A 27,234-nucleotide genomic window follows, 5' to 3' on the forward strand; every position below is an offset into this window, starting at 1 on the left:
AAAAAAAAAAAAAAACACCTAGGGCACAACAATCCCAGGAAGACTGCAAAATCCTGGAGGGATCATTGGGTCTTCATAAGTTGTCAGGTCGTGACCCGCAGGTCAAATTGTTTGCAAGCAACAAAAAACAATAAAGTTCCTGTAGATATTCATGATCCACAGAGGAAGAATTGTCTTTCACTGTAACACCACCACGAGACCAAAATTTCCAAACTACACAAGAGATTTCCCACATTGTTGTGAAAATGTGTGAGCATGTTTGTTCCCTAAAGGATGAACTTTAATGAGGACATTTATGCTCCTGAGATCATTTACATATTTGACTTTAAAGACTCGCTGAACTCCATCCACACTGTGCATTGTGAGGTGAACACTGCAGCCTCCAGGGCCAGCTAACAGGGCCTGGTTTATAGTTACACCATCAAAGAATGGTTTTTTTTTTTACTATACTTACTTGAAAGACATGTTACCAGAAACTGTGGCACCACCCCTCTGGCACTCCAGGCAGACTCAAACAAGCACTACAGGAAAAGTTTGAAATTGGGTAAAATGCAGTTATCAAGACAAACAGCACTGGGAGGATTTTCACATTTAATAATAGACAAAAATGTTCTGTCATTCTTTTATGTACATCAGTAATTACAAGTTCAGTAAGCTATTATCCTCAACTTTTACATGTAGTTTCATCAGCTTCTAGTAATGCTTGTTCATCTTTACACTGCGGTCTTACATACAAAATATGCTATGTACTGCAGTCACATTTATAAAAGCCTGGAGAGGTTTGCCATAAATGATTTTTTAAAACCATTCAACAAATGTCGTTCACAATACTTTCTCATTATTTACAAAAAAAACAGCAACTGCTAAATTATACATATTAACAAACTACTTCCTCAGGATATATAATGCCGCTATACAAAGAGAGACGGAAAGAAAGAAAGAGGGTAATGCCAGATTTTACAATGACCTTATTCTGATGCTTCAACCTGTGTATTAAAGCATTTTAAATAGCTTTTATTAACGCTGCCAGTGTTTGAGAAAACTCTACTCGTAAGATGAATATTAGGGATATTTCCAGTTACTAATCACACTTTATAAATATGTATTTGCACATTTCTAAGTTAATACAGAGATTAATACGCTGAAATAAGGCCACTGTAAAGTTAAAGTGTTACCCGATAAAGTTTGAGGCTTGGAAAGCAGGGCGAGATAGAGGAAGTTGCTCATCTCTTTAAACCGAAACAAGTTTGACAGGTATTTCACAGGTATGGTGGCACGTACAGGGTTCCTACACATTTCCCTTTGCAAACGTCCACACTCCCTCTCAGATATTTTGAGCAGCTCCGGGCCACTTAACACTCGGGCAGCTCCAAATGGTGGGGAGAGGTGATCATCTGGAAAACCTGAACTTTAGGACCCAGGAATCCTGTAAAGCAACATCAGTACAGGGAACAGGGCTGGGCTTTGATGCATTAGACCGAGGTGAGAAAGTCAAAAGATTTAACCGTAGTGAGCCCAACCTTTTCTGGACAGAGCGAAGGTTTGTATTGTGCTCTTAAGTTTGGATTTGTCACTTCTATTGGGCCTCAGTTAGGAAGGCTGGGACAGTCCGAAAAAAAAGTGCATTTTTACATAAAAATGGTGTCATTTCAAACACCAACCACACCCACACAGGACTTTTCAGTTACGCTTTCTTCAAATAGGGCTGGAGATACCCGCACTGACCATTCAAAGCTATGCTGGCAGTGTTGTTCCACGACACAGCAGCGTGTCGCATTGAGCTCTTCCACTGACAGCTCACTGTGGCTGTGACTACTTTAAATATTACATCCTGCAATAGTTAAAATTGTCATCTTGTTGTGTGGACCAATTTCTGCTGAAGAACACGACTGCCAACAAAGCTCTGCTAACTCGGTGACCCATGCGTTGCCACTTCCTATGGCTGCTTCACAATAAAAGCCTCCCACTGTTTGCTGGTAGAAAACCCTTAATGTTAAGCAACAGCAGGAAATGTTTGCTTTGCATCAGCAGTAACTTTAAGGTATTTGACCACTACTGCCGCCATAACATTTTTATGAGTGGTTGAATACACATTTTTACATTATTCCACTGATCCACAGGTGAATGCAGCAATGCGCCAGCAAAGGCAAAGAAGACGGCGAAACATGGATTTAAAAATCATTTAAACACTCAACTCCACAGGTCACCTGCTATACAGCTGAAAGCGCTAAGGAAGCAGTAAAGTAATGCTGATATCTGAAAGTATGAACAGAAACACGGGAGTAGAACTACACTCCAAACCACAGACATTTTTTTAGAAGCCACAAAAATATGAATTATTGATGAATGATTTCCATCTTGGGAGTGGTCCCATCAAGCAGCACCACGACAGCCAGGCTCAGCGTGGCTAAGCCTTGCTGTGAGGTTGCAATAAGGGTGTGTGTTCGCAGCTTGGCCAGTTAAAGCAGACTGAAGTGGGCCTGTGGAAAAACTGCAATTAATGTTGCTGATTAGACCATACCGGTGTGGGCTGCACACAAAACTAATTCCATCGGATTACTGACATTACAAATCCGAACACAAGTTTCAATTCATTTGTAAATCTCTTGAACTGGTCATGTTGTAATTAATTACACAAACAGCTCAGCAATGAACCAACATGAAGAGGAACATATTTTACTTTTATATTAAAAAAGGATTTTATTGTCCAGCCCTATCTTAGAGGTCTAATTTAGTCCCACCGTAACAGGTGTAAGAAAACTAAAAAAGGACAGCAAGGGAGATGTCAATCAAGCACCGCGCTGTAGACGCCCACAAACCTGAAAAGACGTCTAATCAGCCAGAAATAAATGAAAACTCCTGTGTGGGTGGACCAGGGGGGAAGTGTCTCAAATAACAGTTGAAAATGCAACAATTTTTCCTATCATGTTCGACGCTTTTGCAGGCCTATGTAGGAACCCAGTGTGAGGCTGCTGACAACAGATCTGGGTCAAATAGCATTTACAGATAATAGTTTGTTTTTCATCATTCTGCCAGTTTTGCAATTCGAAATGGGTCAGACTGGCCACACAGGACGAAAAAAATAGAATAAATAGTTGTTTATCAAAGAAGTGTTACATTAATCGTATAATAGAGGTTAAAAAAAAAAACAAACCTCTTAAGATTCATTTGTCGACACTATCAGACCCAGGATCCGTTTGTCTGAGCCATCAAGCAGAAATGGTTTGCGAGACTTTGGGCAGGCCGCAGACCTTACATCTTCTTTACAAGTCCAGTGTCTTTCTCAGAACATCTTCAACAAGACAAACCAGGTCTTATATCTGACCCGTGACCTTTGAGTCACTGTGCTGTCTGCGTTAACCACTGAACCGCCCTGTCACCCCGACCAGAAAGGAACTGATGGCAGCAGGCTGCAGGGAATCACCTCCACAATCTCCACTTTACAGATTCACTGTGGCCACACAGGTGATTTTTCATTTTACATTCATTTACAAAAGAACCCAAAAACAATCTTCATTCTTAGTGAAATTATTACTACAGTACATTTGAATCAGCTGTAGAACAGATTCATATATTTAGAGTTTCTTTGCAAAATGAGATCTCTGCCTTGTGGGAAACAGAATAAAATCTGCAACTGAAGGAGACTGTGGTTATATATTGTGTCACTGTTTGTTGTTACTGGAGAATGCAAGGAAGTGATTTTCTAACTGAGCATCATGAACAGGGTAGCGTTTTCTCAAATGGAAAGAAAGCATTTTGGAATTACACATTTCTACAGAAAATCAAATAAATGAGCTGCTGTCTGATCTCAGAGCTGCGTCTGTTGAAGTGAGAGTGCTGCTGATGCTGCAGGTATACATGTACCTTTCAGGCATTACAGTGTTGACGGGTCAATGTGACTTTGCAGGTCATCCTTGCTTGCACCTCTGTGGTCTCCCTCACATTTTTACTTAAAATAATGCTAACTATTGCTTTTGTTTTAAGCTGCTTGGAGCACCAAATGAGCGTTTACTAAATATGGGCCCATGAATTAAGTCCCGCCAATTTGCCAAGCAGGTTAAAACAAAAGGGATGTTTGTAAAACTGTTTGACCCAGAAACCAAATTTTACTTTAGTCAGTGGAAGTGGTACCATTTTCTGCTGAGGCTGAAGAATAGTGTTGCCTTCCTAAAGCCACAGAGCCTTGTACATCCCAAAATGTTTCCTCTATTGTCAGCATTTTACCATCCAACAAGGTTTTTGGAATTGAATAGCACCTCCATATGATAGTTGGTTACCTGCCAAACAGACTGTTAGTGCAGACAAACATAAAGTCAAAAGAACTTCTGCAAACCTGAGAAGAAGCAGAGACAACCTGTTCTCCTCGCTCTGCTTTCAGATGGACTGAAATAGTGTTTAATAAAATGCAACTCAGAAGGATTTTTTGTGGCAGGTTTTTTTTTTGCAATTTGCAATCAGGTGCCCAAACTGCCTCACAATAAGCTGATGAAAGATGGTTATTTTACACCATCAAGTCTGCAATCGAATGAAGCAATTGAATTAACATCAAAACCTGAACCAGGCATGATGGCCAAAAAAGTTACTCTAGCAGGGTTCCCACTCTTTTTAGGAAATCATTTTCCAGGACTTTTCCAGGACATTTTCCAGTAGTTTCTCTTGACAATACAGGAAAGCCCTTGCTCACAGTGGCGGTCAGCGTTTATGGGACAGTCCGTGTTAGCTCGCGTTTGTGGTGCGATTTGCTGTTCTCACCACAGCTGATTTTTTCCACATTAAACATTTTTTAGGGCAACACAGTTAATCTCTAGGATATTGAACTGAATTTGAGTCACCATGACTGAAAAAGTAGGCTCTAAATTTCCTGGTTTTCCAGGACATTTGGGAACCCCGTCTAGTGGAAAAAAAAGAGCAAAAAAACGATTGATAAAAAAAAATAGTGAAAGTGAAGTGCTTTGATTCCTCAGTGCAAGTATGACCAGAGCTGACTCCTAATGCTCGCTGGGGTCACTGAGTGGAGTTGTGAGCACATCCAGCTCTCTATAATTACAGAATGTCAACTTTGTTCATGCTTTCTGGCCTGACCTTTTCTCAATGCTAAAAGTATGCCCTTTAACCAGACGGTGAGCAGTTCTAGTATGCTGAACACATGTGAGAGCCTGGAAATAAATACGATGCAATCTTAATGGCAAAATACAACTCATTAATTTTTTTCTATTACTGTACTTCTCAGAGAGCGGGAAGTTAATTATAATGTTGTGAGGCTGGAGATATAGTTTATATATCGGTGTATTCCTATGCCTTCAGTCAAAGACCTGCAGGCATTGTAATTTTTTAATGACCAATGTGGACTAATTCACACCTGCTCTGATATTTAGTGCTGAAGGAGAAAAGACAAAGACAAGAAGGCAAGAAACACAGATCTGACATCCTGATGCCCTTACAAAACAGAAAATTACTTGTGAAATTTCAAAGCAACAGCTCCGTTTCAGACTAGCAGAGGTTTTTTTTGTGTGTCTTTGTGTTTGCCTCGTGCTTTTCATTCTGTGGTTTCCCTCATTTTCCCCAGTGAACAAAAAAAAAAGTAATGTTTCTTTAAAAATGGACCAGTGATTCCAGATAAGGACTCTGGAAAGAGCAGAAAAGGAAGGTGAAATAAAAGACCGGCTTAGAGCAACCTCACACATGGAGCACAAAAACAGAGTAAACCCAAGAGACCTGGCAATAAGATAATTTCAAGAGGCATTTTTTTTTTTTTTTTAGAATCAATACCAGAGGTCTTCCATGAGATGTGGTCAATTCAGAGGTTCCATTTAACAAAAGGTGCAAATAAGGAAACAGACACTGACACATCATGGCTGCTCACTCTGCTAACGTGTGTCTGTGTGTGTGCTTTATGTTCAGGGTTGTCGGCCGGGTACCGTTTGAATGTGGCCATTAGCAGCTCCACTGTTGCTGCATCAATGTGAACACAGACGTCACTGCTGCAGGGGCTAATTGAGCAGCCGTAGATAGCTCAGGGACACGGAACAATCGGCATTGAACGGCAGGGGAAAAGCGATAGGCTTTTTGGTATGGAGGGGGTTGGTGCTTTGCATTTGGGGGCACGGGAGCAGCAATTAGAGGCTATGGATTTCTTAGGGAACGATCACACGGGATGCTGAACCGTTGCCCCGGCACCCATCACGCAGATCAGCCTAATACCTTCAGTCAATCTGAGTCAGGCGATCTATAGGAAGCCTGTTTCACATGATCTCCAGGCGCAGCATTGCCAAAGGGACAATCGTTAAACACGGGAGGGTTTTCTCACCACCAACTGTTTGTTGTGTGTGAGAGCCCTGTGTGTGCACCTGTGTGTGCACCTGCGTGTGCGCTGCCATTGGCTTTCATTGCAACTGGAGTAATTAGCTGGAAAAGTTTCAATCGGCGCTGGCTTACGATCCAGCCAGCGTGGAAGAGATGTTGCTGTGGTCTTGTTTTGTACTCGGCCACACCACCAGAGAGGTGTGAGGCTGTTTGGCTCGGCAGCCAGATCGCCACAGAGGCAGAGAGAGAGAGACGGGCGGAGACAAAGCTCCAGACAGGCCACAGAGAAGACAGCGGCAGAAAACACAGAGCCGATTAGAAATGTCACAGACTCTTTAGATGGGCTTTGGCTGCACGGTCAGCCTCCTACAGTGGATCCTCATTAAAGGAAGACACAACATGCTGTTAGCTTGCTCGGAGGCTGGACTGTACAGGACTCTGGTGACACTGCCTTCAGTGCTGAGCTCTGAACATGACAGCAGGCGACAATGGGCTACAAATGGGTTACAAGGGCTTGGAAAGTTGGTTTTTGGAAGTGTGTGTGTGTGTGTGTGTGTGTGTGTGTGTGTGTGTGTGTGTGTGTGTGTGTGTGTGTATGTGTGTGCATGCGCAGCTGAACACATCCAGTTTTTTCCTGCCTTCAAAATAAAACAATACAAAACAAAGAACAACAATAACTTAAGTAAAACGAGAATATAGAGGGTTGCAAAGTCTCTGGATTTTTCAAAAACTACGAGACGAGGATCTCTTCTAGCAGCAAGCCGTGGCCGCCTCGACTCTAGCGAGGCGGTGTCGACAAATGTAAAATGTTTTTTTTGAGGGGGAAAGGGTGAACTCAGCACCCGCTCTGTCCCTCCCTCCCTCCCTCTCTCTCTCCCCTGCTCCCCCTCTTTGTGTCCAGTTTCTGTCATTCAGTTCGTGGGGACCCATAGTTCCCGTAGGAGGAGAGGGAGGGGAAGCCCGGCTAAAGGCTCCAGACCACAGCGCGCGCCTCGGCCCCTCACCAAAAATGTTCCAGTTCTGCGTCCCGGCATGCACCTCTCCCTGCCAGAGTGGAGCTGGCGGAGGTCTCTGAGGGAGGGGGCCGAGGCGGGGGGGCTGATGGGAGAGCATTGGGTGGTGGGGTGGTAGAGGAGGACAGGGGGGCATGGTCAGATACAGGTGGATGGCTGTGCGGTGGGCTGCTGTTTGCGGTTCCTCAGGCCTCCAGACTTCTCCTTGTAACCCACACACATCTGCTGAGAGACGTCCACCAGCGCACTGGCCACTGCCAGACCTGAACACACACAAATATTACAGTTAGATTATGCAAAGATGTCCCATTTTTGTGATGTGGACATGCCAAGCTGTGTTTTATTATATATATTTATAGGGATGTTACTTTCAATACTCACACAACATTTGTTCAAATCAATTCAAATGCAACTTTTCATAATCAGTAAATCATTTAACCTCTACAATCAGATATCTGTGAAGGGATGAAAAGAAGACACAGCTTAGGATTTAGTGGTGTTTAGTGGTGAAGTTGCAAGTTCTAAGCGTGTAGGAGAAACTAAGGTGGCCCTATCTACAGCCAGTTGGTTTGTCCTTTCTGGGCTACTGTAGAAAAATGGCGGGTCAACATTGTGGCATCTACAACATTGTATACAGTTTGTACTAAGATACTAATAGGAATTTTGTGAAACAAGTAGTCAAGAAAATAATGTCACCTACAGTTTTGCATAATACTCCAAACAGAAAGCTAAATCTTTTTTTATTTCTTCATACAACTCCTCCAATTCTTTTTTGCAAGGCATTGTGGGTCAATAATGTCCATCCGTCACTTTTCCACTATAAACACACATGCATGCTTAAACGGCATTTAGAATTACTGTGTAGTGTAAAATTGGGACATACGTTTGCACTCACAACCACATACACAGGTGGTGAGATCCTGGACTGGCAGCGCAGGCAATCATTAACTTAGACCACACTTCATTAACATTTATTAATACTCTCTGAGCCATGAAATTCCAGTAAACTCCATTTATCTCCAATGATGGATGCATTTAGCCCGATCAAATGCACATAGCCAACGGCGAAATATAAATTCCACAGAGAGAAGCAGTGGCTGGGAGTCTGATCGTCTTCAGTATAACAGGCTGCAACCATTAGCTTGTTTCTTGATCTAAAAGTGGGTGCAGGATAGTTCAAAGCAAACAAATGAGGCTCAGATACAAATCAGAGAATGATCTACAGTGCTGACCTCCTCTTGGCTGTTTGGAGAGTGACAAGGGCAGCCATTTTGGAACAAGCTTAACTGTAAACAGATGTGCTGTGATGCCGTGACAGACCGTAGCCTGAGGATTCAAAATGCACACGGCCGGATGGGAGACAAGTTAAAAGCAATATAACAGGAGATCCTCGCAGGCATGAGGAGATGGTAGGAATGTGGATAACATGGTCTCAACAAAAGCTGCCAGAGGGGAAGCTCCACTGAGAGCCGAGGCAGTTTTGTTATGACAAAAGGACTATGTGGTAATTAATAAGGGCCTGGGGCGCACTGATGGTCTGGGGACTGCAACTGCGGGAGGCAAAGAGGCTATAAAAGACAGAAGAGGAAAGAAAATACAGAAATGAAGTTGAGTTCTTGTTTGAGTCCTTGAAGACGACAGTGGAAGAAACAGAAAAAAAAGAAAAAAAGTCAAGTTAAGTGCTTAGTCCGGGGTCCTATCAGACTGTCTTGGAAAAAAAAGATAAGGAAAACAGATGAAGGAACGGATGGGAACGTGAAGAGAGCAAGTGACAGAGCAGAGGATGAAAGGAAGTAATGGGCTCAATTCTCAGTGCTATCAGCCGGCCCGGGAAAGAAAGAAGGAAGAGAAAGAAGGGGTACAGCGCAGGGAAATACAGAAGAGACATAACACTCAAGTGAGGGAAAGAGAAGAGCTGCAGCGAGCTTCTAAGCAATGGAGAGACACGATAACATGCAGACAGAAAGACGATGAAGGGAGGAAACAGATGAGAGCGAAAGCAACAAACAGGCTGCAGCCTTCATTTCACCACACAGGACTGAAAGGAGAGACGAGACAGAATGAGGAAAAGAGAGAGAGAGCAGGGAGGGAACAGGGAGAGCAATGAGAGAAAGGAGGGAGAGCGCTGCAGCATCTTTAAAAATCAATACGTCCTTGTCACATTAATGGTGCAACCATGAAATAATTACTGTAAACAAATGAGACCATGGTCAAGATGATTCATAGCCTCTGTGCCACAGTGTGTGTGTGTGTGTGTGTGTGTGTGTGTGTTTTTTTTTGCTTATTTATCTCTCAACACTATAAGACCACATATCCCATAATCCCTGATTCTTTTGTGTCACTGAAGATCGTCAGTCCAAGGTGTTATTTTATGTAAAAAGATTTCACTGTGGCTTCTATTTGGTTTTCTTTGTGTCAACAAGCAAAAAGAATGTTGTATAAAAATGCAGTGTAGAGACAGAAACCAGTAGTTATTATTAGATTTAACATCTAAGACAATGTCCACACTATGTGCATGGCTGTATTAAAGGGTTAAGTGGGTCCCTTTAAAAACTGCTGATTGGACCCATCTGACATCTCCAACTCCTGTATGTATGGACCAAGTATCCTCCAGGGTCCCATTAAGTACAGTGCAGACAAACAGGGGGGCAATATTAAGTATTTAAGTGCTATATTGGTTTTTATAGACCAGCCTTGACTAAGCTGGCTACATTTTAGAACTCATCTTTTTTCCCTGTGCTGGCCTTTGATCCTGAGTTCAGTTTTTTTCTGTCCCCAAAACAGCCTTATTTTTTCTGAATAGCTCTTCAGGGTGGATGGATGGATCTGAAAATGCTGCTCTCACATTGTAACAGGGATGGGGAAAAGCTAACCTCTGCAATATGCAGAAGAATTTGAAGATGCCAACTTTCTGTCATCTTCCACTCTTTTTGATATCTCTCATTCCAAATACCAAAACACAGGTACTGGTAATAATACAGGTATTGATGTGTATTTATGCCTCTGTTATCAGATGAATTTCTAAGCACAAAATCGATTTGACTGTTGGACCGCTGCAGCAGCACAAAAATGACTGTTTACCTGGTTAAGAGGCAGCATTTATGAGCCACAATCCCATTGCTTTGATTTATATTTATAGTTGTTTGTCAGACAACCGAAGTAGATGAATACATTATGTGAATCAGACCACCTAATCCATTCCATCCATATTATGCTGAAACCACTCCATCCAGTGGAAAACCCATTTAACAGACTATCTAGCTGAGTCTGTCCCAGACTCCTTAAAGGTCAAAACTCCAGCAACACTTGTGCTACTGTTTACTGTTAATGTGTTTTAGCATTTGGCCTTCATGAAACACACTATAAATAACAATTAAATATGGGTAGGTAGGAAAAAGTCTTGAATGTTAATGTTCATTGGTAGGGCGGTTCAAACCCTTGATGTTTTGGGTATATTGGAAATGTATGCATGTTCCACAAGTAATGTTGCACTAAAGGGGTTTAGTAGTGAGCTTACTGTTTGGGACCTCCAGAAACCTTTACTCTCTCCCCAAGTCCTATTCAGGCAGACAGTGTTTTCCATTTTCTCCACTTTAATGTGGGAATGGTGTAAAAAGCTGAAGACAGGATGATACCAAAGAAATAACAGAAAAAGATAAAGAGAAGTGAAACAAGTTAGAAAAGTGTGAGGTGTAAACTTGTCCTTCTCTAACTGGAGATAAAGCTTCAAAAGACAGAGGAAGGAAGGAAGATGAAGAAAAGGGATGTGAAAAAAGTGAACAATCATCAAACAAAGACAGCTGAAGTGAGGAAAGAAAACAAGTGTAGGATTCAACGGCTATGTCTTACCAGACTGTCCTGGAGGAGGGATACCGCCGGTGCCCCTGGGTAACCGCACAAAGATGGAAAGCACGGCAGCTTTGTTGCCAAAGCAAGGCTCAAGGGCGATGGGTTTTGGGACGGACTGTGGAAAGAAAGGAAACAGAAAGGGGAAAAAAAATTAGTATTACACATCACAGGCCTTCCAGATCCTGGTGAACACACGCCATCTTCAAAGACATGGATAACGGAGGCTTTGCTGTTACTGTTCTTGTTTGTGTCAGCAACGTGCACAGGGGGAAAAAAATCTTTTCCATCCCCTGTTGAGATACACATACTGATGTACGGACACAAATTGGATCCACGGCCCCTCCCAAAATCCCCCGCTGTGCACAATTTCATGACAATGCTGCCTGTGTGCAGCGTGGGCCACGACTGGATATCAAGTGGCGGCGCTGGGAGCGGAGATTTGTGTCGGCAGTACTGGCAGACTGCACTCCTGTCGCCGCAGGCTGCCTGACACACCTGACTCTCTAATACCAATATCTCCTGTTTATCAGCAACTCATCCATATGTGGGGATGAGTTTCCCGCCTGTAAACACTGGCCGGATCTGCTGCCGCTCACCTCGTACAATATTCATGGGTTTACCTCGACGGAGGATATGGATATGGAGAACGCCGCCACCTCAGCCGCATACAGATAGCGGCCTATCTCTCTCTCGCCATCTATCTCGCTCTGTATTTCGAATTCCTGAGCCGGACAGGAAACTGGGCCATGGCATGGTTTCACACACACACACTCCTGACACTGCCTCTTATTTGCTCACACACAAATTCAATCCCTTCCCACGCCAGTCTTTATACTCCGGAGAGTTGAGCTTAAAGCCCCAAGTGGAAATGCCGCTGGAGTGTGACTGACACACACACACACACACACACACACACACACACACAAAAAAAATACCTTGCTGAAACACACACAGTTTTCACACATCAACTGTATATACACACATACTTGTCGCATTTTCACACACAAATTCATCACTGCTCGCTCTCTCTCTCTCTCACAAACACACGCACACACACACATATACATAGTGTAAGCGTACACATGGGGAGTGGGGCAGTAATGATATTCAGGCTCTGACCCATTTTACACAATTATTCGCTGCTCCATCTCTCTGAGGCTTACCTTTCATACCAGTAGGATACACAGGCTGTCACACAGGTAGCTGGGGAGGTGGCACAAAGACCTGGATGCCTCCCTGTGTGTGTGTGTGTGTGTGTGTGTGTGTGTGTGTGTGTGTGTGTGTGTGTGTGGATTTAGTGCATCTGATGTTGTAACAGAGGGGGATTCTGTATTTGTTTATGCCTTTACGGAGGTGTGTCTGCCAGTTTATAGCATGTATGTTTATACAGGTGATCTGACAGAGAAGGGCATTTTATTCTCCATTTGCTCTGTACATGTGTTAGTGGATACGATACAGATGCAGCCGCCTAGAATCGCTGGCTGGTCCATGACAGGCCCCTGCTTATCTGAATGAAAATAATGGATATATCCGGCTGGCAGCTGGATGGCAGCCGGTGGGGGGCGGCAATTCTGAGTGGCTGGTACGACATCCCTTCCGTCATACACTTCACTCAGTAAATGCTCTGGTAATTTTACACGTTGGCCTCGTACATGAATAAGCTCGCAATCAGTTTTCTGGAAAAGCCACACCTACATCCGTGAGTCGGACATTGCAACATTTCTATAATACTTCCAACGCAGCTGTGCCTTCAAAGGCTGGAATCATGGTTCTCAGAAGATACTCAAATGTTCTTGTTCTCAGGTCAGATCCATCTTGAAAGTGTTTTTATTACGTACTATTGTTTATTTTTCTCGAGTATGCAAGAGGAAGAGAAACATAAAAAACCTACCTTTGTAAAACCACAATGACCATCACACCATCAGTTTCTGCTCTCAGCGTTCATTAATGCCAACTGCCTAAAGTTTGAGTATTCACTATAATGCTGAGGAAATAATGAGGAAATTAGAATGAACTTTGAGTGCTATGGTGTTTAACTCTGCTTGGACGCAGTCAGAGTATATTCAACAGGGAGCAGAATGTTTATATTCCATCTGATAAGTGACTAAATTGATGAGAAAATGTATTAGGGAACCTACAGGGTTGATTAGAGTTGTTAAGCAGGGGCTTTATCTGTAATAGTACTGTCATTTTAAATGAGCTGTTAAGGGACTTTTTTGTAAAGAATGCTTATGTTTGAAAAATACTTATATATACAGATAAATAAAGCCAGCAACATTTCAGATTTCATATCTGAAAGGGGCTCACATTATGTACTGTGTGTGTAATTGCAATATGACTGCATGTCTGAATGTGTGATTATTGTTCTACGCAGCTGAGAACTTGCTGTGTTTATGCATCTTTGTACAGAGAAAGTTATGAGGTTTTTGTTTGTGTGTGTAAGCTTTGCGTGCATGCCTCTGAGCTCGCAGCAATTTTCAGCTGTGTTGATCCTGCACTCACACACACACACGCGGTGTTACAGACCCCCCTAAGAACTGACAGGGGGAAAAGTTCAGATGCAGACAAATGGGCTCATAGTGGGACGGGGCTCGCCTGCTGGAAACACTGCAGTCAAACCAGCAGCAGCATCAACAGCGCACGGAAAATAAATACTCCGACACATGTTTGGATACCAGAACTGAGTACAACTCTGACATGCTGGAATTTTAACAATAAATCATGAATCCAAATGCTTGGACTTTGAGAAATTAGCGTGATTAATGTAAACAAACACGTCTACGGGAGAAAGAAAAGGGTCACTGCTGTGTTTTATATCCATCTTCAACTCCCTCCACTTGATTTTCATTCTCTCTCGTTTATTTTATCTTTATTTACAAGGCAAAAATTAAGACAAGTTTGTCCCAATGGGTTTCACCATTTGTACAGCCACCGTCTATCCTCACACCCCCGACTCAGACAAAGAAAAAACATTGCTCCTTCTCTCATTAAATGTGAAAGAAGAACATTTACTTTCACTCCCTTCTTTTCTGTCTTTCGTCTATCTTTCCAAAATTGCCTTCTGTGCAGACTTTTGGAGTTGCTAACATTTTAAAAGAAATTTTAATGACATTTTATTATACATTCAAAATAAACTATTAATAATAATTACCATAAACAAGCAAGACCACGCTGAAGGAGATTGGCAGCCTCTAACAACCACCCATTATACTGATGTATTTATCCTCTTTAGCAAAGTAAAAGGAAAAACTACAGAACGATAACAGGAAGAGCGAGGAGGGACGAGTTGCAACAAAACAGTGAGAGGTTTTTATGAAAATGGGCTTTTAATTATGATAAACACTAGAACACAATACTGGTGTGAGAGAGGAGCTACAACTCATCTCATCTGTGGTTCGACAAAACCGTATGAGGCTATCAAAAGTAATCCGACTGCCATTTTTCCTCATAAATGCTTCACACATCCAATATCCATGCATTTAAATAAGGTTAGTTTTATATGAACTGCTCGAATGAGCACAAAAAGGTGGGACACAAAGAGCTTTATAACCTTTACATAATGTTAAAAACACAAGTTAGAATTCTTCAGATTTCCATTCTGGTTGATCGGTGAAACCTGTGGTTACTGTAGGTAAGAGCAAGTTTGACAATCGATCTCTTAAGCTTGTGTTAACCATGATTTTAGGTATCCAACCAAAAACACATTCAAAAAAACGCATTCCACTTCGAGTTGAGGGACCCTGAAGTGCAAAACTATTCACTCGCTTTGGTACTTATTCTGCAGCACTATAACAGAATGGCTCTTGCTGAAATCTTGTCCATTTGTTGGCACCTGTTGTGTTTGAGAGGTTACCATAATTAAGTAAATAAGAGTTTTATATTCTAGATGTTAGACATGTCAAGACAGTGGTGTGGGAAGAAAACAGCCGAGAGAAAGAATACTCTAATTAGACTGTTTTTATTCTTTCTTTAATTTGGCGAACTTTGGAAAACTAAAATAATATTAATTTGGCTGAGGACCTTGTGGGAACTCGTCAGAGGTTTCTATCCTGCCCTGGAAGCACTTTAGAGAAGCTTCTTTAAAAACTCACGAGAGAGGTGGGAGTGAACCAGATAAAAATATCCTAATTAAATACTGATGGAGAATAAATTGCAATTTTGTTTTCCATTTGATTGCAGTAAAAGACAATATTGTCCCTCAGGGCAATAAAACATCACCCTAACAGCTTTAACAGCTTTATGTGATAAATGAGTGATGACTCAATAACTAGATAAGACAACCAAGCACTCAGTATAAGGATCATTTCTTTCCATTTTCAAAATCATGGCGCTAGAACTTCATTATATGCAGCTTACACAGATTGCAGAGAAATGGGAATAAAAATACTGACAACTATTCCAATACAACATTAGGTGGTGCAATATCACACTTGGCTAATTTTGCTCCTCAATCCCTTGGTACAAGAAAAGATGAAACAATTATTTTGGCCTTGCCAGAAGCAATCCAACCAGGCTTGGTTTGCTCCAGTCCACAGGTCTGTTTTTGCCTCTGGCTAAATGTATTTCTCATCCAGTGTGTTTACAATTGGAAAAATGAGGGCTACCCGTGATAACCTGAACACATCTGTACTCTGTGTGTAAAAAGCTTTTAATTTTACAGCTTAGGGCTGTAAGACTCATCTGCCAAGTCCAATTTCCACTGCAGCAGCTGCAAGCTGCTCTTAAATTCTTGCTTGTTTATGTGCTCCTTTCTCATTTACTAACATTGGCATCTCATATTCAAACTGGAGAGGGAATAAGCACACATTGGAACTTCGGGACTTGCTGTCAGACTGATGTTGGATGTGACAGTGGGATTATTTTGATTTCAACAGTCCTTGTTTTGTAATCGATTGCATTGAGAGCTCAACGGTACGACTATTATATCCGATTCACAACCTCAATTTCAACAGGAGGCTACAAGCCAGTTCTTCTCTTTCCATTCTGACAAAAACAAACCAGTGCTCCCTTAAAAAAAAACATAATTTATCTCCTACAACACACATGTCCGACTTATTTTGTCCTGAGTGGAAATTAAGGGGGAAAACAAAACAAAACACCTTGGAAAATTCAATTATCCTTCCTTTTAAACTCTTTGTGGATGTGATTATTTTCCCCCTAAGATGTTCCCCAAAGGTAGTGTCTTTTCCCGTGGTCTTCTTCAGAGGCTGCATGTTAATAACATCCCCCAGCAGATGCCTTTGTTTTATAGCATTGAAGCCCTCCCTTCGACTTCCCCCTGCCCAACCTCCCCCACCGGTGCCACTCCGGAGAGTTATCTAGACTGGCCAGGCAGAGCAGCGAAAGGTTTTGTTAAATTACCTCCAGTAATTAGCCCAGCACGTAGGATCACTGCTGAGCCCACACACACACACACTGATGTGGGCCTACACTGCGGCTGCATGCTGCTCCGCTTTCATCCGCTGCATTCATCTCTACTCTAGCAGCAGCTGGGGATGAGCTTCCCCCCTCCACCGACGAGAGCAAGTCAAACTCCCTGTTGCTATGACTCACCAGGTACAGCCACTTCCAGCGAGCCAACTTTGATGAGTTTTTGTTCAGTTGGCTTCTGTTTACTAAGTAAATGTTTTGTGAGCCAGTAATAATAATGCCATATTGCAACGTATTTAAACTAAACACTGCAGATAAAGGAAGATAAACAAGGTAAGTTTAAGTGAACTTTATTTGCTAAATTAGAACAATTCTCAATCTGAAATACAGTTAGAACTATATAATGTTCTACAAACTAATGAAGTTAACAATGGCCATATCCAGCATCAAACCTAAGAGAAGTGAGGCAGCTGATTCTTTGGTGCAATGTGTTAAAATAACGTGTAACTTCTGCACAAACGGGCGAGAAGCTTAATGTCTCTGATTACTGCAAACAAATAAAAACACCTTTTGTCTTTAGCACTGCCTCGTCTTTCTCTCACCTCGCTTCTCTTTCTTCTGTTGGTTGAAGTGAAAATTATTCATGAAAACGGAGTCACTGTTGGCTAAACGCAACAACTTTTAAAGTTTTCCGCTTTCCTAACACAGTCCTGCTCCTCTCCAGGTAACCCGAAGACATTACAGAAATAAAAAGGATAGAAAACACTAGTCTCGCCATGAAAGATGCTATAAATAACATTACAGCCAATTTACTTCCAGATATAAGACGTTATAGGTTAAAGACTTTCCCTCCTCTTGCATGTGCATCTGAACAAAATGGTGAGTCAGTCCGTCTGATTCAGAATTTATGAAAAAAGGTTTTCACCACGCACTTATCTGTAAGAAATTATCTTAATTGAGCATTTCTCTGGTGTTTTGACCTTTGACCTTTTAATTCTCGTCTGTAAAACTGGCAATGATGAAATTTAAGGTTATCACACTTGCACAATTGGTATAAAAATCTGATGTCTTTAATTTAGTGCAATATACAACAAGTGGAGGTGAAGATAACGGGTGCACCACAATCACGTCAGATAAACCCAACCCTTTTCTTTGCTTCTCACCCCCTTTTTTTTTGCATAACATGTCCCGATTTTTTCCCGTCCCACGGTATCTATAAATAAAAGCAGAGCAGGAGGCGTCACAAAGGTAATCATCTGCCCGTGATGCCGGGGCCGCAAGCTCCATTTGGCAGAAGCACAGTGAATATATCTCATCTGCGGAGCAAGTTTGGACTTCCCACCGAGGCTATAAACAACTTTAATGATCTTCAGCCTACTGTGCAGCACCCGGCCCCCCATATACTCCGATCACGGGTCTTAATACACTACTGTAGCATCCTGATAAAACAGCATGGAAACAAGGGGAAGAACCTGCTCCCAGTCGCTCAATCTGAGCCGGGAGGAGATAGGATAGTGCACGCTCACCATTTGAGCTGGTAAAGGCAGAGAAAGCTGAGGAGGAAGATCTAAATTGGATCTCTGCTCCTGGGCTGCTCCTGCCCTGATGGAGAGGAGGAGAGCACGCCAGAAAGAATGGAAGAAAAGAAGAGCAGGAGAAAAGGTAAAGCAGAGACGGAGGAGGGGTGGGGGCGCCTGATTTCCACAGCGAGCCGCATCTTTTCTTTCCACATAGAAGCACATATGCCAACACCCACACAAACATGCAGAGGTACACAAAAAAAACACATATTTACACAAACAGAAGCAGCAGATAAGGCCAACAGAAAACCCCAGACAGCTGATAGGATCAGTAAAGGGCCAGTAAATTAGTGGAGAACACTGTAGTAAAGTAAGGATGCCAGACAGGAGACAAGAGAGAGAAAAGAGAGGAAGATACAAAGAGAAGCAAAGAGAAAAGAAGAAAAGTAATTATAAACTATACAAAAATAAGAGAGGGAAAGAATTAAACTAAAAATACGAGAGTGGAAAACAAGGACACAAGGGGAAAAAAAGAGACAAAAAATACAAAAGAATATAAAAAAAAACAAAGTGAATGGAACAAAACAGTGGACAGAGAAGAACAACTGACACAGAATGGGTAAGAAAAGAGAAGAGGAGAATATTACTAGAACAAAAATAAAGAACACAGATGAAAAAGTGAAGGAAAAAGAAGAGTAGAGGAGAGATGAAACAAGGAGAACAGAGGAAGAGACAGGAGAGGAAGATAGAAGAGAAAAGAAAAGGAGACCAAGGAAAAAAGAAAAAGGATGATAAAACCAAGAAGAAGAGAGGAATGCTGAGACTACCAGAGGGGACCAACAGGACCACGAGAAACAGAAAAGAAGACAAGTGAAAAGAGAAAGAGAGAAGGGATCAGCAACCAGGAGAGAGGAGAGGAGGAGATAAAAGTTCAAAAGAAAAAGACAAAAAGATGAAAATATGATAAATCGACAGAACATAGGAGGAAAAGAACAGAACAGAGAGAAACATAAGACACTCTGAGAGAAGAATTGAAAGTTAGATCAAAGAAAAGGAGAAGAAAAGAAGAGAACAGGACAGAACATCAACAAAAAGAACAAAATGGAGAACAGATGAAAAAGTAAAGAAAAAAAGAGGCAAGGAGTGAAGAGGAAGAGTGTTGAGCAGGGATCTGATTAGCTGCTGATCTTCCCCAGGGGCCCTGCAGACATTGCTGGGAGTAACCTTGTGCTCGGTAGCCGAGCCCCTTGAGATGCATGGCCCCTGTCAGAGCCGAGGGGCCCCTGAGTCACCCTGCTGAAACAGCCCTATAATTCTGCACTACATCTGCATTCAGAGGTCATTCATCACAAGGTGCACAGTCACAGGTATACCTGCCTGCGGCTACGTGCCTGCCGAATACTCAACTACAATTTCTATAACTCTGCACAATTCCTACTTTTAAATGTTCTCTGCTGCTTTCTCTAGGCTCAAGATCTGCATTTAAATCTGCTCTAAGCTACTCTGCTAGTGTGTCAAACTCTTCTCTATAATAAAGCCCTCTCAACCACCATCTCCAACTCAGCTTGAGCTTTACATTTAAACAAACCTTATACTACTTCAACAGGCTTCAGCTCAACTTTTAATTTGCTACACTGATTCTTCTTTATGGTTAAATCTACTGCAACACCATTCACTCTGCCTGGACCCTACATTCAAGTGGACTATAATTTCACTAAACTAAATCTGTTCAAAGCATCTGCCTTTGTCTCGGCAAAAGAGGGAGATCAGCATATGCCCACAATCAAATTATTTGGCAAATTGTGTCTGTATACAGGTCTTTGGGAGTAGTACTGCGTAAGTGAAAAGAAGTTGTATGAAACCTTTTGTGGTTCCAGAGGGAGCTGCGTGAAATCTGATAACCTGCCTTAAATGATGTCTCTTGAGTCAGTGTCAGGTGGGGCTAAAGACTACAGGTATGAAAATGAAACAAATGTGTTGGTGTGGAGTCAGAAAGAAGTGAGCTCACCGGATCTCTGGTACCCTGCTCCTTATCTCTCCTTGAGGCTACATTAGCGGCTACTAGTGTAACACTTCCGTATATCTGACTTTTATAATATCTACTATAATTTAAATTTGACTTGCCCAAGTTTTGAGATATTTTTGTTTTAAGATATTCTCATCGGAGATTTCTTTGATACTCTCTGATACAATGGAGGTGACAGTTTGTTTTGTAGAGCTCACAGGACACAGCTGATGACAGGTTCAGTGTAACTACTTTGTACCTGTGGTGAAAAATTTACTGATTCATTGTTTGTTAATGCTTAATTTGTTTATTTGGTAAGAAAGTGTTGGGACACAGAAGTCTGTTTTAATTTATAATCATTGTTGCTTATCAAACCCTGGAAACTGTATTTAATGCCCTTGGTTCTTCTGACTTTACTAATTCCATTGTTAGGAGACAGCAGGTAATTCTACTTTATATAGAAGTGAGTCTTGTTTACTCCACTGTACAAATCTGATGTCTTGTTTCTTCCTCAGAGGGTTCAGAATACTTGAGCTGTATGACTCATAATTAAATACATCCATGCAAGTCCCTATAAAAACTGTATTTTCCAGAGTAACTTGGACATCGTTTCGGGAACATTTTTCAATGCTTTGAGCAGCACAAACAGAAAGTCTGTTACTGGGGTGGTGACAGAAGTTCCATATCTCCAAACATATCTCCGAACCTCAGCATGGCTGGATACCACTATTAGTGAGAAAATGTGCTTTCTGTGATTTGAAAGTATGGAAAATCTATTTTTTAAGTGAAGAAAATATATGTAATGTATTAACTCAAACCAAAGAACAATAACAGCAACCAAAAATAATGAATGCAAAACATCATAAAGTTGGGTGTTTCTGAGTTTGCATTACTTAGACAAATTATTGATTATTTATTTTACTACATATGGTGGAAACTTTTGGCTTAAATTAATATTTTAGCAGCTAGACTAAAACAATAACACACCCAGACTGCAAAAGGGTTTGGGGCGGTGTCTGATCTTGGGGGTTAAATATATTTCTCATTTGTGTCAGACTTTGGGTGACTCAAATCTTCACTTTAGGACCTACACTGAGAATTTGAACCTGACCCTATGACCTGGTCCGATATAATGTGGTCCCAACAACAGTGTTATGATTTGTTCTAAATGTATATAAAGATATATAAAGATGGATGGCATGCAGCTCTCCAAAAGTGAAGCAAAACCATCTCCATCGCTGTATAGGTAATAGGCATATTACACAGGTACACAGTATAGGTAATAAAACCTTTTGCCTTCATGTTAGCAGATGGGCCAAACTAAAAAATCAAAGTGCATGTAAAATAAAAAAAATTTCAAAGAGGGTTTCTTTTATTTTAGGTACTTCTCATCACGCTGATGTATGTTCATGTGTTAATTTAATTGATAGGTTTGGTTTTAATTAGTCATTTGAAGCTATAAAAAGGGGATTTTATGTCATGATTGACAGCCGAGCCCCGTTTGTGATTTACTCGGCCGGTCGTATGGGCGCGACTTCAAAACCGTGGCGCCAACAGCACTCACTACGGCGCAGACTCTGGCTCAGAGTGGCGAAAGATAGCAGCGGCAGTATCTGGCATATTTTGACCTCATTTCTGTACAGTGGGAGGAAGTGAAGACAACATCCATCAACATATTCCAACTTGCTACCTTCAACGTTTCCGTCAGTATTTCAAAAACACAGATGGTTTGACGAACCAAAACAAGCCTCCTTTATAAAGATTAAGCATTATTTTAAATAGAGTGCCATAATGGTCTTTATTTTCTGGCCAGAAAACATTTCCTGCAAGTAGGCGTTAATTTATTTATTCATTTCCAAACGAAGAATATCTCAATGTTGGAACAAAAGTCTTATCTCATTTCTAAGTATAGTCTTAATCTAAAATACCATACTCTAATCTGCATGTATTTAACTCCAGGGTTAACTGAATTCATTCTCATTAGAATTCACAGCCTATCCACAATAACTGGCTATAACTGGTATAATGCGGTGTGTTACTCATCAGCAGCCAACTTTCATCATCATCCGGCCTTCTCACTGTCCCGCCAAATGTACACTGCATTGACCCTCATTAGGTGGACTAGACCTGCACTACACTTCAAACTCTTCTTCCTAAGTGAGCTCAATTTAGCCTCCTTGGCTTGTTGAAAAGTAATGAAATCATTTTAAAGAGTTCAGACTCATAAATGACGTAAAACAGATGGTGTGAGGAATATCTATCACTACAGCGTGACTGTAATCACAAACTGCAGTCGAAGGCCACAAGACTGAGCTCCCACTTGAGGGAGGATGAGCGAAGACCCTGATGATGGATGGAGCTTCCCCGTTTGATGTCCCGTCAGCCAAGACAACAGGTAGATCTCTCGGGGGTTTGGCGGTGATTGCTCTAAGAAAAGGTTGCACTCACCTTGACGTTTCCTCCTATCAGGTCGGGTGGCTCCTCGTCCGTCTCCAAGGCGACGTTGATGGTGGCGAAAGGCCGGCTGGCCATCTGCTGCATCTCCCTCAGTAGTTGCTAGGGAGAAGGAAGAAAAAGAAGGAGTGCGAAGGTCAGTGACCAGTAAACAAAGCCTGTCTATTGTCTATTCTCCAATCAACTGCACAGCAAGACGCCGATGTGTTTCATCTACAGTTACTGAAAAAAGTTGTTTTTAAAGACTTGTTCACATACAGCTTGAAATCAGGGAAGTAAAAGTCCAGCATTCAAAATGAGTAAAACCAGTGTTAACAAAATGTACTTTACACCATTAGTCATCTTGGCAAAAACAATGTGTAAACACAACATTGATATATTATCAATTTATATAGTTGATATGATGAAGCAACAAACAGTTGCTTATTTACACATTCAACACACTCGGAGACACATTAGTATTATTTGTAGTCTTTCTTTTAGCTCTGTTTTTGGTCTCCACCAATTACTGAGGGAAATATCTGGCTCTTAGCTGCTAAATGCTCCACTATCTTCACCAGCTAGTCACAAACTGTGTCTGTCTGTTCCTGGTAGCTTAGAATGGGTTTACCAGAGGTTTTTTGCTGAGAACAGCTGATCAATAAACAATAAACAACAACAACAATAAAGCTGGAGGCCGTAAAATCAAAACAATGAGCTAAAAGATGCTAAAAACTTTGAGCTATAGAGTTGGATAGCAAAGAATTCATCACTATGAGCGACGCTTTTCGTATAACACAGTCATGTTTTATAAGCATACTGTATGTATTGTAGTTGTCAGATGAATAGTCTTAATTCCCATCATGAAAATGTAGTGTTGTAGAAGTTCACATGACCATATATTGGAAATAGTGAAGTAAAGTACGACAACCCTTTAAACTGTACTTGAGTAAATGTACTTTAAATGTAACTTTCCATCACTGCAAGGTGGAGGCACAGTCTCATTTTGTTCTGATTTATAACATGGACCTTGGCCAGAGGAAGAGGAGGAGGGAGGCGATTATGAGGGAACAAGGGGGAGGAGGAGAAGGAACTGAAGCTGCAGAAAGAAGAGAACAGACAAGAAAATAAGGAGAATTAGAACAAAGGAGAGAAGAGGAAGATGAGGATTGCAATGATGTGAAAGATGCAGAGTGTGAGGAGCAGAGGGAGGGAGGCGACGGTGGGAGAAAAAGAGCAGGGGGAGGATGAGGAAAGCTAGAGACCACAGTAAATAAGGCGACGCCTGTGTAGTCGACTGTCAAAGGAGCCAAAGTGCCATAAATAGAGAAACAAACGCGTCAACTATCATGACACCAAGACCTGAATATCAGCAGCAAGCCCTCACATCAAAACAAAAACACCTGCAACCGCTGCATGAGCAGGAAAAACACTGACAGAAATGAGACAAATCACAAGGGAGGTAAAAAAAGAAAGTCAAACATGAAGGAAAAAAAGCATAATTGATCATTTGTCTGAAATACACAGTGTTTCAGCTCATAAAGGAAGTGAAACACCAACGATGGAGCGTGACGCAGCTTGTGTGTTGAGTTATGAACGTAGACAAAAAAAATCAAGAGTTTTGACACAATCCATTGGCCTCTGTCTCATTACAGTGAGTCGTTGGTAGAGAATAGGTGGAAGTAAAGGGCAGCACTGCAAATCAACTTGAAAGCACACGCGGTAGAAATCACAGGTGACATTTGTGTGTCGATGCATGTTCAGGTTGGGGTCAAGGCTAACGCGAGAGGTCGACGACCTCCCCATCCACTCTTAAGCAGCTTGCAATTAATCTGCTGAGCATTTTCATCCCCTGTGAGGTTGTCAGTTGTGGTTATTGACATGTTAGCACTTTCTCTGTAAATGTCAAGTCTTATAATCAGATCCTTATTAGGGGTTACAAAAATAGCTTGAGGGAAAGTTTCTTCCTCTCTACAGTTAAGCCTGCCATGGGAAAAAAAAAAAAAAAAGTCTAAATTTAATGTCCCGGATTCTCTTTGTGGAGCAAGTCAACTCATTAAAATCCTGCATGTGTCTGTGGATGTGTGCCTGTATCCATATCTCCCCATTCTCCTCTTTGTTGTAACAGCTGGGCTAGGAGGACCTAAACCTTTATTTTCCTTGAGTCACTACTTTTAAAAGAAACTGTTTAACATTTTAGGGAATATGCTTATTTGCATTCTTGCTGAGTAATAAATGAGATAAATTCCATGCCTATTTAATATGAAGCTACAGCCAGTAGCTGGTTAGCTTGGCGAGCCTGGCTCTGTGCAAAAGTACCACTATCTGCTAGTCTACCAGCAATTCTAAAGCTCACTAATTATTAACACATTGCATCTTGTTTGTTCAACTGATTGTCTTGTCATCACTGTCAGCAGAGACTCCAGGAAGTGTTTCCCTCAGTTTTAAGAAACGTTCTTTCACTTCATACAATTATATGATTATAATTTTAGCTTGCCAGAGAAACTAAAATAACCTCTCCTAGTAACTGGGATGGGAATCTGTCATTATTCTTGAAGTTTTATATACTAAAGGATAAATCAATTCATCACAAAAAAAAAAGATTGGCAGATTAATAGGTAACAAAAATAGCCCTAAACCACTCAAAGCTTGTACCATTTCTTACAAACTATTAAGGTTAACATTCCACACTTTAATTGGGTGACCTAAAATAAGCAGAAACGTGCACACATGCTATAGATTCACAAAGCAGCTGGTAAGAACAAGAGGCCCAATAGTGAAAGTACTCTGTGAACTGACTGCTGCCTGTTTACTGTTATCTGATAGAAGATTACCTAGACACTGACTGACTCATCATTCAGTCTTCTATTTTACTCTCTAACCACAAGGCCATCCAGACCTTATGAGTAACAGAGCTGGCAAGGCATGTTTTCTGCAGCCACTTTCCAAAAGGCTTGGTTTACTGAACTCTTCTGTTGTACAATGATGTTCATTAGCAAATTTGAAAGTTAAAACATAAAAGTGCTAAATAAAACCAGTGATAAAACAGAATCAGAATATGACTTAATGGTGAGGAGATACAGTATAAGAGGGGGTTTATAAGAATCACTCACCTGGAACAGAAAGAAACCAAATCAGTTATGACAAGCGAAACTATAAATAGAAACAATGTGATGCATTATAGTAGAACAATAACACCCATGAAGTATGAATGAATCCAAGCAAAGACTTTCCTCATTAGCGTGCACACAAATAAAAACAGGCTGAAACAACTGACATGCCAGGGCCAACGTCTTGATGTTGTACATTTGCAGCCACCACGGCAGTCAACACGCAGAAACAAATGAAAACGCAAATGAGCAACTCATTGTGCCGAGTCCCGATTTGTCATGATTAGAAACCCCGCCGTGTGAAACATCTGAGAGCCAAAATGTGAGTGTGATGACTGGTGGGTGTGTAGCAACAGCGCACACTGAGCACTCTGCCATCTTGCAGTCTGGTTTCTTTTGTCTTTGACTGAAACATCAATCTATTAACACCAGCCCCTGTTAAGTATCAATCAAATACTGGCCAACCAACCAAAGCCAGGACTAAACACTGAGAATCAGGTTTCACTCTGAGGTGAGATGATGATGATGAAGAAGTTTTGCTTTCTGGCAGAATTAACCTCCTTCACAATGATGCAACAGGCAGAGCCAGGCAGCAACATTAGTCTGGATCTGCAAAAGGCATGCAGAAGAAGTGAGAATCTGCATGCAGACAACATCCTTTTTCATAAGCAGAGCTCCTTGAACAGCACAAAGCAACAGAATTGATTTACTGGATAAAAAGCAGATGGAGGAGCATCTGAATGTTGCAGTAAACAAACTTTATAGATTCAGTCCACCTCCCTCAGCCTCTCTGCAAACAGCCTGCTCTCTTGTCTAACATAAAGGTAACCTTTGTTTAAACAGAGACATTGGCAGAACTTGTGTGTTCTTTTTTGTCATATTCAGAGTTATTTCTACTGTACAACATGGAACTGTCCGCAATCAATAGAGTCTGCTACTGAAAAATAAAGTCCCAGTTTTTGTATGAATTTCAGTGTGAGGGCAGGGATAAAAGTTTATTGCTCAAGGGCAATCAGGCTTCTGCAAGTTTCATCAACTTGGACTGAAAGCATTTTTGTTGCAAATGGACCAAAAGAAGAACAAATCAATGCTTTAAAAACAGAAAAAGGTGTTTTAGATGTGTGTCTATGAATATTTGTTTTATTTGCAAAAAGAAACCTGCATAAATGCATTTCTAAAGGGTGAAATTTGAATTTTAGGCATCGATCTGTAGAACCTGTTTTCACCAATTCATCACCTTAAATACTCAGAAAGTTAAATCTGCCTTAATTGATTTTTTGGCTTCTTGGGGGAAGCATAACAAGCTGTAAACACAAAATTGAATTGACTGTGAATTGACTACACATCTAGCATTTAGCAACATTAGCATTTATTTTGGCTTGTGTTTCTGTCCACCTGATGATTGTAAGTCCAATATCCACTCTCCTTGTAGCACTGTTTTGGTCTCCACAAACCCCTGAGGGAAACATCTTGCTCTTTTGCTGTTAAACGCTCCAAATATTTTAACCAGCTAGTTGCTAGGTTTGTCTGTGTGCAGTTTGGTGTTGGGTATATAGTGTTTATCAAAACTGTTTTGCTTAAAACAACCGCCTGCTGTTATTAGAAATGAGTTGATGAGGCAGGATGACTGG

The 27,234-nt window shown here is 41.3% G+C and overlaps 1 protein-coding gene across 2 annotated transcripts in view; it reads right to left on the bottom strand.

Moving 5' to 3' along the window:
* Nucleotides 1-574: 574 nt before the first annotated feature.
* Nucleotides 575-27,234, bottom strand: part of atrn (attractin) — a 130,720-nt gene continuing 104,060 nt past the window's right edge. For both annotated transcript variants that reach the window (XM_051381533.1, XM_051381523.1), the window contains exons 27-29: nucleotides 22,509-22,616; nucleotides 11,166-11,280; nucleotides 575-7,579 (exon numbers count right to left, since the gene is read on the bottom strand). In XM_051381533.1, coding sequence (XP_051237493.1) covers nucleotides 7,455-7,579; nucleotides 11,166-11,280; nucleotides 22,509-22,616 — 348 coding nt within the window. In that variant the 3' untranslated portion in view covers nucleotides 575-7,454. The remainder of the gene's footprint in view (nucleotides 7,580-11,165; nucleotides 11,281-22,508; nucleotides 22,617-27,234) is intronic.

The sequence above is a fragment of the Dicentrarchus labrax genome, unplaced genomic scaffold (genome assembly GCF_905237075.1).
Source record: "Dicentrarchus labrax unplaced genomic scaffold, dlabrax2021, whole genome shotgun sequence".
In the NCBI taxonomy this organism is placed as follows: Eukaryota; Metazoa; Chordata; class Actinopteri; family Moronidae; genus Dicentrarchus; species Dicentrarchus labrax.